We start from the raw sequence: 13840 nt of genomic DNA on the forward strand, positions 1-13840 counted from the left end.
GCTCTGGAAGCTATGACTAATAAATGATGTCGTTCTTGGATTAGGGAAGATAAAGGAGTGGACTGGAAAGTTGGGATGACATATAGAAAAGAGAAAGACTACATGTAATATATCATAGCACGGAAATACAAATGCACTTTGGAAATTTGATGAAATCACATGAAAAGTGAGACACATGCGAGTAAGCTTTGCTGTGATCCAGAATTATCTTCAGTTTCACTCAGGATGATTCCATTTTTGTGTGATTATTTAAAGTGAAACAACAAACTTCTCTCGCACTTGAGTTTTTTACAACTATGAATGACATCTGTATTGATTTCATGAATCACATCCAGACTTATCATTAACTCAAGGTCAAGATATATATACGTGACACAATGTCAAGAAAACTCAAATACAAAGGCACAATGAGGAGTTCAGGTTTTGAAAAGTGAAAAAAAAAGTTTTAATTGAGCATTAACTAGTTAATCGTGATTAATCAAGGTTTGAAATTCATTTCTTTTTTTCCCCCCACCATCAATCCATGCTATTTTGTCCCTTTAGGGCCACTGTTGATAACTGCCTCCACAGTGTCTCCCTGTAGTCACAAAGATGGAAAAAAAAAACGACACTGCTGCATCTTTGAATGTCTCATTTCACTTTGAAAAAAAAAAGAAGAAACTCCTAGAAAGCTCCGCTGACGAGTCAAACGTAATATCCACCTCATGACATCAAACATTTACACTTATTTTTGACCTTTCCTTTGAGCTGGTTTCATTTAGTAATTGGTACATAATGGCTTCCTTTTTCTGTTGTTAAGTTAATGTTGTAAACTTCCATCTACCAGATGGCCTTTACTTTTTTTCAGGGTTGAAAACATTAAAAAAAACATTTAAAAAAACCCTCTTAGTTTAAAACAATTCAAAAATTCAATATAAAAGCCAATTTTTTTATATGCGAAATAATGGAGATTCAGTTAATCATGATTTACAATTGAAATCCAGCGATTTGATCTGGATTTATAAATGCAATCATTTGACACTTTAGTTTTAATATTTATAAAAAGGCAGCTGTACCGATGTGTCCAGAGCAAAGATTGGTCGTGAGTAGTAGTTGACGCCCAAAAACTTAGGGACATTATTTGGTGCAAGGCAAGAATTTTCAGTTTTGATCTTCTTCAGTTTGACAATTACAGATTTTGCACCCAGTATTACAGGCTTCCAGTAGCTTGGACAAATCATCATTTTAAAGATAAACATGAACAATGGAGAAAATTCCCTCATGTCGTCACCATTACCAACCCCAAACATCAACATGACACTGATCTGTCCTCTCTCTGCTATGAACAGGCTAGTAGTTCATGTTTTTCCTATCACACCACAACACAATAGCAGTCTGTATTTTTCTAGTGTCCATGTATAGTACGCCAGTGTCCAGCTGAACTGGCTGCCCTTCCATGCTAAGCGCATATAAATGACAGCTGTCATAAGCATTAAAAAAGATTAAACCCGATTTATGCCAATGTATACATTTTCTGTAATCTTTTTCGATATTCTCTATAAAAGTAACAAAACAACACCTCCATCTCACTTCTAACCTCTCTGATGGCCGAGTGGAATCTTTTTACAGGAAAGGGGCTGCGTGACAGCTTCATGGAATGGCTGAAAACTCGACCTGGTGTTGGTTTGTAGGTAGCGCCGGATTATACTCTTAAGGGCTTTAATGGCTGCTCTGTAATGGCATTACATTTAGAAAGAGCCACGGCCTCACAAGGTAGAGACTGTTCACATTGAATCCTATTGTCACTATAACGCTGCACACCCCGTTTTATTTACATTTCCCTCAACCATTCAGACTTCCTATATATTTACTCTAACACTAATCTGCATTGCATTTCACGTGTGAACGTTGTTGACTCTCGAGTGTATATCATGTTACCGCCCTGATCATCCACTAAAAACTGAGGCAAAAGCCATTTAGGTTTGTGCTTTAGAACAGCCACAGTCACAGATTAAGCCGGGTGCATTAATGGATTATGCGACAATGTTTTTTTTCCTATTTGACTCGCACTGCTCCACAGTCACTTGGATGACGTAGTGGGATTATTGGACTATACTGCAACCACTTTTCTCCGAACAGAATTGACAGGGAGGCAGCAATGGCTGCACCACTGAAACATACTCGAGCGAGAGAAAAAGTTTGAGAATACCTCTAATCAACATGCTGTGAGACACAGTTATAGTTGTTCTTTTAACACATCAAAATGGATGGAAATACGATTTAAAAAGTCACCATTTTCTCCTGTTTTATTTGTCATATTTAGCCCATCTAGCTAAGCTATTACTTTGCACAGTTGCTGTGTTTCTGGGTCAAAAGTGGGTGAAATAAAGATAGGGGGAAAAAAAGCCAGAATGTGTTTGCATGCATTTGGATACTAAAAGACGATAATCCAAAGAGTGTCACTCAGTGTTACCCATATATATATATTGTATAAAACTCCCTTTTTACTGTATAAATATAAAGATGAGTCCATATTAAATGGCTTTTATTTTAAACGCACAAATAGATGTTTGGGTTTGTCCATTAGTGAAGGTTTCTTTTTTTGTGAATCAGGCAGAAAAAAAACGATTACTTTCATGAAATATTATCTTGTTTGAAATGTTTTAATTACTGCAGCATGTGTCTTAAATGGTCCGTCATGCTTTTGTCTTTGTCCAGTGGTTTTTATTCACCGTTGACCCCTGACTGATCTTAACTGTGAAAGCGCTGCAGCGGGTTCTACTTTACGCACAGACTCAGATTTGCAGGGGGGATTTGCACAACTGCACACAGGCTCAGATACACAAACCATCCCAGGTCATTAGGTTAAGATGGGATGTTGTCTTCCTGGAAAAAAAAAAAAAACAGGGAATGTGCCTGTTTTTGACAAAAGGAGAGATATTGTGACGCTCTTTTACCGGCGAATGGTAGAGCTCGAGGGAGGCACTGAGTTTGAACTTTGCGCCCGGTGATTTGTCACTGCCCTGATGGGCTTGAGTGGCGGGTGCAAGGCTATACTACAACAATTCAGCTCAATCTCCTTGCATAACGCAGGGATGGTGAGTGACCTTTATGTGAGCATATTTCAGAGGGTTTTTTTTTCTCCCCCCCCGTCTGGTCTGTACATAGTGTACCAACCTGAGCGGATGATGACTATAACATTCAGTCATTTTTTTCTATCTGTAACACTCATGTTCCCTTACAAAGAGAGTGACAAATGTAATTACAGAACTAGGGGAAGTCTTTCTGCCTTGTTACTTTGGCACCTTTGTGGGTTTAGATTTCCATTTTCCCTTCAGTGTGAAACCTCTGATATCAAGTACACTCTGTGAAAAATCCACCTTCAGTTCAATGCAACACTGAATTATAGTACAGGCCTTGACCCAGCTGTGTTTTCCAAGTGAAAGAATAAAGGTCAATCCAGAAGAAAAACATGCATTTTACCACAAAGTGCACATCAAAAGCAACCTATCCTCAGAAAGTTAGGGGGTCTTTGGGGTCGAACAAACAAACAAAAAAACTCTGTCAACGAGTTCCAAGTGTTGCCACACAACCAAATCTGACGGAGGAATTTTTGTGTTTACAACCTGTCATGTGGAGGTTCGGAACCCACAAACTTATCCTCCGTCTCCTTGGACAAGATTTCAGTTTGAGGTCGATGTAAAATTCCGCTTCCCGCAACTTTTCAAGGTAAAACACCTCACAATATGTCATCCCCCCCCTGCTCAGAACACAAAGGGAAATATGTGGCCCAAAGTCGCAACACCATATGAAAAGGAAAAGCAAATATTGAATGTTTGTTCTCTCTTTCCTTTATGGTAGGTGGCAAGTTTTGGCTGTCTAAACACACATTTACGACAAACAACTGTGGGAGGACTGAGAGGAAACTGACATTCCAGCTGACTGTCTCTAAGGAAAGCCATTAGAGGAAAAGTCACCGTCGTCTCTGTGTCGAAAATACTCCAACATTGGCCGTAGCATCATTTTCATTTCACTCAGCGGCCAAGGCATTATGGAGGATTTGTCATTGGTCACAAAAGCTTAAAAAAAAAAAAAGAAAAAAAGAACCTTAGTGGAGAATGTGGTTTCAAAACCCTCATCCATTTAAAGTGACGGCTCAGTAAACACCAGGATGTGTGAGTCAACCTGGAGCTCACAAACCCTCTTGCATTTTTCTTAATCAACCTCAGAATGCGGCGTGATTGAATAAGATGAACTTGGAGAAAAAAGAAAAAAAAAAGACAGGTAGAAAATGTGAGGGCCATTTTGCGATTAAAAAACATTAAACTATGACTTTTAAACTGAAAAAGAACGGCGGTATGATCAATCAAACTAAGTGAAGCATAAAAATGGACAGAAAGTGCGCTGACTTCGTCCTCGATCTCCCATTACCCCATTGATCCACTGCTAACTTTGTTTTGAGAGCAAATTAATGGGAATCATGACTTTGACAGGACGGTTTCATCTTTCTTTACAATACATCAAACTTTTCCAAGGCGTAAACGGAGACAAAGAGAGTACTGATGTGTAGCAGTATGACTAGAAGTTTTTTAAATACTTATGAAACGTAATTTTTAAGATTCAGTGGTTCCCAACCCTTATTCCATGGAGTCCCCCCCGCACTGACTTGTATCTTAAGACATATGCATGTATACATTATAGGAAGGGATGGGGGACGGGGGGGGGGGTCTCCTAACAGAAGACATCAGCAACTGAGTCCGCTATATGACGTTATAATGAGAATATTTGCCGTTGTAGTTCGATATATTCACAATATCAACAAAAGAGCAGAGACGAAGCAAGGAGATTGCACCGGTCGCGTGCATACAGTCGATGGTCATGCACCGATCACAGGGAATAAATGTCACCACCCCCCCCCCTCTCTCTCTTTTGCTCGCGGTATATTTCTCCAGATTATATCCTGCTGCGTCCGCACATCAGCTCACATGGACTTCATGCAGAAACTCCAGAAGTCAAGAGTGTAATATCTGGCTGTTTGCTTTCTCGCGTACAGCTCACTCTGAAAGCTGTCAGGAGTTCTGTAGAAGTGGGAAAGCAGTTTGTAAGAAAGGCTGAGCTGTGTGCTTTGATGGGTCATAAAGAGACATCAGTATTAATTTCAGACAGTTTCATAACCGGCTCAGAACTCCTCACAGGAGCTTTACGCAAAGTCAAGAAAGGACAAGAAGTGCTTTGACTTTGTCATTGTTCTTCCACATCATTGATGCACTGCTAATAATATTTTTTAAAGAAAACTAATGGGAAACATGACTTTGGCTTTACAGTTAAGTTTTCCTATAACACATCATGCTTTCTCAAAGTTAAAATGGGGTAGAAGTTAGTACTAGAACTGTCTAGATACCAATTTAATGAGACATGATACCAGTAAGAATAAACTACATTGTTGCCATGGAATTAAAACAGGTATCATTATCTATATTGATACCTGTTTTAATTCCATGGCAACAATATAAGAAGACTTAGGCTCCCAATATTAGGTACTTTAATTGTTTTTAATTACATTAAAAGCACACTGTCTAACTTAAGGTCAGAGGCGCTGCTTGTCAACAGGCAAGGCAGGCAACAGCTTGGGGCCCCAGGTCAGTAGGGGGCCCCCAGGTGCTTACAAACTTCAACCATATGAGTGGCTCAAAATGTGTTTGCAATGACAGTCGGAAACCTCCCTTCAGGGATCCACATATGACATCACTCCTTCTTGTTGTGCTGCAAAGCAAAAACTGTTATTGGTGTTCTTTAATTTATGACATAATAGTGGTGGATGCTCGTTGGGGGGGGGGGGGGGCTGTACATTTTTTGCCTAGGGCCCTAACAGACTCTAGAATCACCACTGCTTAAGGAACCTAAAAGTTGCCAAGGTACTCAACACTGCTATCTCTCTTGGTAACATGTGGCAGCTTGTGTTTAGGCATATAACTGAAGATCTGTTGTTGTTTTTTTCATAACATTTTCATACGATTGATTATCAAATTAACAGATATTGTATTGTTTTGAATCATGTGGTATCGACTAGTATTAAACATTAGTTAGTTAAAGTGAGTATTTCAATCAAGTGATGTTGAGTTTATAAAAGTTAATTCTGAAAGGAAATTGACAGGAAACATGACATTGTGAGACAGTAAAAACTATAATACATCATACTTTGTCATTACAATCTGTGATTCAGAAGGAATACTTTCATAAAGATGTAGTACTCATTGTAGTACACTGTTTTTTTGTTTTTTTTATTACTTTAAAGCTCCTGTGAGGACTTTTTAACTGGTTTACAAAACAGAAATTAATCTATCTTTCAACCTTGGAAATCAAACAAGACCATAAGTGACAAGAATGATTAGCCAAAATCTTTTTATAATGAATGCCGTAAACTACTTCCGAGGGGGGGTAGGTGTCAGATGAATTGATTGACAGCATGCTGTCTAATCTCTTTGGATAAAAGCATCTGCTAAGTGAATTGTATAATTGTAATCAACCTTTACATTTTCCACGGCAAACATTGTTGATGAGTGACACATTAACATGGTCAAAAGAAAGCAGAGCGAGACTGTTTGTTAAAAAACAAAACACTATTAGCACGTGCATAATGAGATCAGCAAAGACGTACCACTTTGTCAACAAGGGCCGTCAATATCAACACAAACTAGTCACTAACAGGAGCTTTAAATGATTGATCAAATTAAAGAAGAAAAACAGAGACAAGAACTACTTTCACTTCTCCATTGTTCATTGTTACTTCCTGGATCTTACTTTATTTGTAAAGACATTAAAGCTCCATTGAGGACTTTCAGTTTGTGTCGAATTTGGCACCCCTAGTGGACAAAGCTGTAACTTTAATCTCTATGCGTATTCTGTCCTGTACATGCTTAAGCAGAGTTTTTATTATGATCAAAACTCTCTTCGCACTCACCTTGAATCGTTGCCATGGTTAATGTAAACAAATGCTGTTTTGACTTCTGTTTATCATCTCATCTGACACCTACCCTGCAATGGTGTTTACAGGCATTAAAAACAACTATACAAAAATAATCTGGGTTTTATTTTGAGGCATCTGCATTAATTTAATTATTAATTAAGTCAGTTTTAAACCCGGTTAAAAACTGCTCACAGGAGCTTTAATGGAAGCATGACTCTGTGGGATCTACTTTTATAATAAATGTTTTTTTTGCCTAAGTTAAAATGTAGCATAAGTGAGCTCCTCTTAGTACTTATATTTTTTTATATAGAAAAATTTCAAATTACAAATGTGGCATCTTAAAATCGTTTTTATTGCTCAACATTGTTTTTTCATTTAAAAGAAACTGTTTGATATCTAACACTTTTTTTAAATTTCATATTAAAACATTTTGTATTTGCATTAAGGAGCATTCAGATCTGTCATATATGACTTTACCCGGAGCTTTGAGACGAGATCTGAAGAAGGAGAAACACATATCTGAGTAAAGTCTTCATGATGTCAGACCCGTCTGCTTGTGCTCTTGTGTTGTGGACTCGCTGGAAGTGTTGGATTGTTTAAATTGTAACCGCTAGAGGGATACATATACGCCTTTCAAAACTCTGTAAACACCATCCTATCACTATGTGCCACAGAGAGAATTACCGTCAGTGAGAGTTGCCTACCTGTGTGACTTCCCACTTTGAAAAAAAAAAAAAAACACACTCACACACACACATACACACACACACATACACACACACGCACACACACACAGCCCCGGAACATTTGAAACATGAGTTGTTCTTAAAAAGACTTGGAGAGAAAACTGCCTCTAGAGCTGGACGCCGAGCCACGACTCCTCCAAGTGTATCTGCTCCAGGCAATCAATGAGGACCGCGATGGTTACTACTTCTGCAGCTCTCTGCCCCTCTTTCTCTCATTCGCCTTAGCACATATTATAGTGCATTTCAACTTTTGTACAGGCACACAGGCGAGGGGGAAGTTTGGATTCCTTTTTTTTTTTTTTTTTTTTTTTTTTTTTGCTCCCAATTTACCTCTTTGTTTCCTGTAATAAATATGAGAGGTCGCTTTGTTGTCACTTTTCTTTGGGATTTAATATGTGCCATTTCTTATGCTGTTTTACGGGTAGGATAAGGAAACAACAAAAAGGTGTGACAAGAGCTTGGCGGACAACTGTGGATTTCTGCGAGTAACTCCTACACCGTCCAAAGGGGATGAGGGGGGCATCGGCCGGACCCCCCTCTTGATTGATCACTTATTAGTCATCCCTTTGGCTTAATGGGAACCCATTGAAAAGGCAACGTGGAACACACACATGAATCAAATATTCCTGTGTCCCCTGAATGTCTCCAGAGTAGTTTTGCTTAAGAGAGGGGGTCGTGGCTTAGCATTATAAAGAGGGAAAAACAGCATAGCTTTATGGGTTTATTTAGACAGTTTCTACGCTTTGACATTCTACGGCTGTAAAAAGACAGAAGGAAAAACTCGAGAGGATTCCAAAGAGACACTGTGGACATATTTTTTTCTAGGTATTCCGTTTTTTAATTTTTTTTGTTTTAATTTTTTTTTCTTTAATTTTTAAATATTTTTTTCCTCTCCCGAAAAATGAAACTTTGGACATCTCCCTGGGTGTCTTGCCTGGTGATTCTCATCTTGTGTTTTGGATCAGAGTGCGGGACAGTCCGTAGAAAGGGGAGATCCAAGAGGGAGTTAGTGCGCATTAGGGAGGCGAAAGCCACCATCCCAGGGGCTTGTGCCACACGTCTGCCCCGGGGCAAACGCTCTTTGCCCGGCTTGGAGCGACGGGTGCTCCGGCAGCGTCGGCGCTCCTCTCTGGCGGAGGAAAACTCTCCAGACCGGGGGAAAGCGGTCTACTTTACCGGCAGAGGGGACCAGCTGCGGCTGAAGCCCGGCGTGGAGATACCCCGAGGAAATTTCACTCTGGAGATGTGGATCAAGCCGGAGGGAGGTCAACGATCACCCACAGTGATTGCAGGTAGGACAGTCTAAATATCCTCCATGAAATTGTCAACAAAACTCCTTTTAACAGAGTTTCTCCAGAGCCAGTTAAATTAAACAAAAACATGCACACGTGAAATAATGCATCTCTGTGTCATTAAGTCAAATCAAAGAAAGCAACATGCAGTTTCAGCGAGTTGAAAATGAGTTCATCTATCAGACTAGACAATGATGTAATGCTATAAAAAGTACAGCGGATATTTTAGGTAGTGCAAGCATAGGGTCACTGAAGATTTGATCACATTTATGTTGGCCACCTTGCAGAAAGAAAACGATGCAATGTGCAAATTTACGCATTACTTTTCCTGCTATTCACTTGTGTAAAAATGCGTTTTATAAAGGTTATGATCATAAAGCCCCGAATGAGGAATACAGGCAGCAGATATAGGATACCGCATTACTTGACCGACAGCTGATGTCACTGTGCGTAAAATGTAATTTCTCCGACTCGTCTTTGCTATTTTAAAACTATGATGTAATGGCCAAAACTTTGTGAGCGAGCACGTCACGTCAGGCACAAAGCAGGGGAGAGATTTGCCGCGTGTGTGTGTGTGTGGAGACGCTCAGAGCACGCAGCTCGAGCCGCAAGCTTGAGTGTCCCCCAAAACCGACACCTATTGGATTGGCTACCGGAGTTACGGGACAGGAGTGAGGAGACCAAGGGTTTCCCCTTCTTCCTGTCTGAAAATGTCCCGCTATGCATGTGTTCGTGCTATGGTGCCGTTAACAGTCGTGCGTCTCTCCAAAAAACGCACGACTCGTGTGTAAAATCAGGCTTTAGAAAGGGCGAAATCAGATGTGGATGATTTATATATCTATCCTGACTGCGCAGTGCTGGACACACGCACTTGAATAGATGTCTGTCGTCAGAGGAAAGCTTCACACTTTGTGGTTGACATCTGCGCGTACTCCTTTTTTGTCCTGCAGCCATGCGTAAAAGAGCAATAGAGAGGTGTTAAAAACAGTTCTGCATCATCGGTTTTTTTTTTTTTTGACCAATGGCGCTTTTTTTGTGCAATACAGTATCGGACAGTTTTATTGTTGCTTTTCCTTGCCGATAGGGAGCGTTGCATACACAACTCATTGCCTGCTACAGTACTTGTGCAGATGGCTGCCTTTGAACTGAACTGAACTGAATTGAACTCAGTCCTCCTCAGCCGCCTTAATGCCAGCCTGCCTGCACGTTTGGGGACTTTACTGAACCATATGAGTAAATTTACATGCTCCTTTACTTTCCGTCTGTCTGACTTCACCCCCCCCCCCTCTCCTAACACACACACATACACAATCACGTGTGTGTCTCTGAGTGTGTGTGTGTGTGTTTTGAGATACAGCACACTTCTAGGTAGTGCTAGCCAGTTGGCAGGGACAGACTCTGTAAAACCAATCCCTTGTAAGAGTCTCAAACTGGGGGGGAGAGAGGGGGGGGTGAGAGGGTCTGTTATGACCTGAGTGACTCTTAGATTTACAGAGGATGGACACAATAACAAGAACATCTGCATAGTATAAAGAAATCCTGTACAACAACAACACAAACGACCTCCACACCGATCAGCGAGTTCAATAAACATCTCTCAGGCACACTCCTATTATATAAAATACAACTTTATCATGTTTTGTCTGCGTCGTTGAACATCATTTCTTTTACAGGTGTTGTTTTTGCCACCCCCGCCCCTCCCCACCCACCCACTTGCGCTTGATGGAGATTAATATTAATGTGTAATCTTGTGTGTCCATTTTTTAAGATGTGCTCCCAAAGAGGGACCTAAAGAGAACAAATATGATGACCGCACAAATTCAATAAAGCCTAATCTTTTAAATCCAATTCAGGACTCAAAAACCCCAGTGCCTCTGAAAATACTCCATCCACTTGTTTTGATCCCTGCACAGTGTTGTTTGCAGAATCTGTGTTTTTCACACTATGTTGTTTTGACCACCACCACTTCTCTCTCTTTTTTTTTATTTTTTATATGTTACCATGTTCCAAATTTCAGTTTACCTTTTAGTTGCATGTTTACCCATGTTGTTGTTGTTGTTGTTTTCCATTCTGTTTGCAGTAATCAGGAAGTGAGCAAAGTCTTGCTTGGAAAATGTCATCGTGAAGCCCCTTGTACTTTTGCATCCTTTACCAACTTTAGAGACTCTTGTTTGTGTTTGAGTTGTGTCTTGTTCTTGCATGACACCTATAAATCTGTTACGATTTCATATAGTTACAATGAGCGAGTGAATTGTAACTGGCCTTCTAAGATAATCAATTCCCACAGACTGTATAAAAGATGGACGCAGTATCTGTGACATCACCTATTGGTTTCTAAAATTAGGTTTTGAAGCCCATTGATGGTGGCCTCCATGTTGGAAGGCTCTAAACGTAACTTTTGATCAATCTAGCAAGAGGCAAAGAGGTAGAGCTGAGGCGAGTATTAAGCCTTCTGACAAACAGCTACAACATAGTAAACTCAACCTGCCCCTAAGCATGCAAATGTATGCATAACTCTTATCCTTGATATATCTCAAACAGATTACTTCTTCACCCCTATCTCTGCAATAAAGAAATGATCTGTCTCGACCAAAACCTTTTTTTTCCCTTATCAGGCTGTGAACATGTTTATTTCTAATGTGAAAAAGAATGTTTTAGTATGGGACCTAACAGGGTTTTCCTGGCTTTTAGTGCCAGTATCCAGTGGACACTTGAGGAACTGCAGCTTTGATGCACTTCCACATTGGCTTCATTTTTCAACACTAGAAGTTTCCACTTATCAGTCCCATATAAGTATAATGGAGAAACTTTTCTTTACACACTATCAAATTTGTATTTCTACTTTTTTGTTTAGGTTTACGATATAATGAACGTATATGTTTTATTGCAACAGTTCTTGGAGAGGTAGAGCAAAGTGAGTGAAAAGAGAATTTTTCAGAAATCAATCATTTTTGCTTTCTACTCCACTGAGTCAATTCTTTTATCAAATAGAAGCGTGGCGTCGATTTAAGTCCTCAAAATTGAACCCCAATACTTCCAGAGAAAAAAGGGATTCCTGTGCCGTCATTTCCCTCGGTGACATATCAGCTACATATGGTTAGCATTAATCCCAGGTTTAAAAACATTTAAAATATCATAAGAGTTTATACACACATTCACACACATGCACACCCATACACAAAAGCATACGCAACCACACAATCAGAACATCAGGTTCTGTGTCCAAATGTTATGCAAACTTTGTTGTGCCCTATTAGCCCCTGTATCCGGGTCATGTTGGGTTGTCCCGCATCAAAGTAGGAGGAAAATAAATCTCAAGAGAACAGAGGCTCCCATCCATGACCTGCTGGGGACAATTATTTGCAGAGGGTGGCAGATAATAGCTGCGATAACAGATATATTGTGACGCTGTCATCAGGAGTGATGATACACAAAAAGATGTTTTAAATTGTGAAGGATGACTTCAAACATACTTAAAGCTCCTGTGAGGATTATTTAAGTGGTTATAAAACAGATTGAAATCAAGGGTGATGCCTCTTTGTATCATCAAAAATTAAACAAGTCCATCAGTGACAAGATTGACTATTTCTAGATTGTAGTTTTAAAAACCTGTAACCACTGCCGCGGGGGGTAGGTGTCAGAGGAGACAATTTGCAGCCGGCTCAGGAAACAAACTCCACAGCAATTATTTATAATGATGAGTGATACATTTGGCTGTGAAAAGATTGAGATTTTTTTTTGTCATTGAATACTTCTTACTTATGTATAGAACAAGAACAGCATAGCGATAATATGGCCACAGGGGGGCGCCAGCATCGACACAAACTGAAAGTTCCTTACAGAAGCTTTAAAAACAGTTTGTTATTTCGGTTTAGACATATTGAGAGCAACTTCGATTCCAAGAGGACGTTTGATTCTCTTAAAGCTCCCGTTTGAAACTTTTGGTTTGCGGTGATTCTAGCGCCCCCTGTGGACAAAAGGTTCTTGGCAGATGAAGTTATGCTTTCATTTAACTATCGTCTTACTGACTTTTAACTTTCAAATGTATGTAAAAAAGGCTGTTAAAGCAGAGTTTTTTAAGTCAGTTCGACACATACCCTGCTGCAGACATTACAGACATTAATAATACCAATAAAGAAATTATCAATCTCATTTCTGATGGTCTTGTTTGCTTTCGTAGCTCATAAAGAAGCATCAGATACATTTTCAGTCTGTTTCATAACAAGTTGAAATCTCCCCACAGGAGCTTTAAGATCGTGACCTGTCAAGTGGTTGGAGTGATTGTAACACTTATCCTCAGTTATCATTGCCTCAACATCTTCACTCTTCTTTTGTGCCCTTCTGTGCTGTCATAAGTGTTCCCAAAGTCTTGACTTATGTTCTCACAAATGTACTGAAATTGTTTCCTGTGGTGACAGTGCCACATTATGAAAAAGTAAGACTGCAGAAATAGTGGTGATTATTTACATCCTCTGACACTGGTTAACTTGTCGAAGTGCAACTTTGGATAGATTTATGACTGGTTAAGACCAACATTGTTTTAATTCAGACAATTTGACAGCTCAGTTAAACAGTTCAAGTCAAGTGTTTCTAAGTGTTGTGATGACATTTTTTAAAAGTCAGTAAGTCTTGTTTTTCTTAGAATTGTTTTTAAGATATTAATGGAATTTTCCATTGTCCTACCCGTGGCGGTCACTTCAGTATAAATATGAGAAGTGCCTTTCTTTGACCTTTCCGAGCCAGGTCAGCCCAAAAGTAAACGGACTCTTCATTGTTCCCTTCCTCCCTGCTTTTTATCAAGTCCTTGTGACATTTTTCTTTGTGTGTGCATGTGTGTTTTTTTGACTTTTTCTTTT

General features: G+C 39.6%; 1 protein-coding gene across 1 annotated transcript in view; it reads left to right on the plus strand.

The window, feature by feature from the left end:
- The first annotated feature begins 8036 nt into the window (after positions 1-8036).
- The window catches only part of pappaa (pregnancy-associated plasma protein A, pappalysin 1a), a 98016-nt gene continuing 92212 nt past the window's right edge, over positions 8037-13840 (plus strand). The window contains exon 1 of the mRNA XM_065965781.1: positions 8037-8984. Within this exon, the coding sequence (XP_065821853.1) occupies positions 8594-8984 (391 nt within the window). The 5' untranslated portion in view covers positions 8037-8593. The remainder of the gene's footprint in view (positions 8985-13840) is intronic.

This window comes from Labrus bergylta, chromosome 17 (assembly GCF_963930695.1).
Source record: "Labrus bergylta chromosome 17, fLabBer1.1, whole genome shotgun sequence".
Lineage (NCBI taxonomy): Eukaryota > Metazoa > Chordata > Actinopteri > Labriformes > Labridae > Labrus > Labrus bergylta.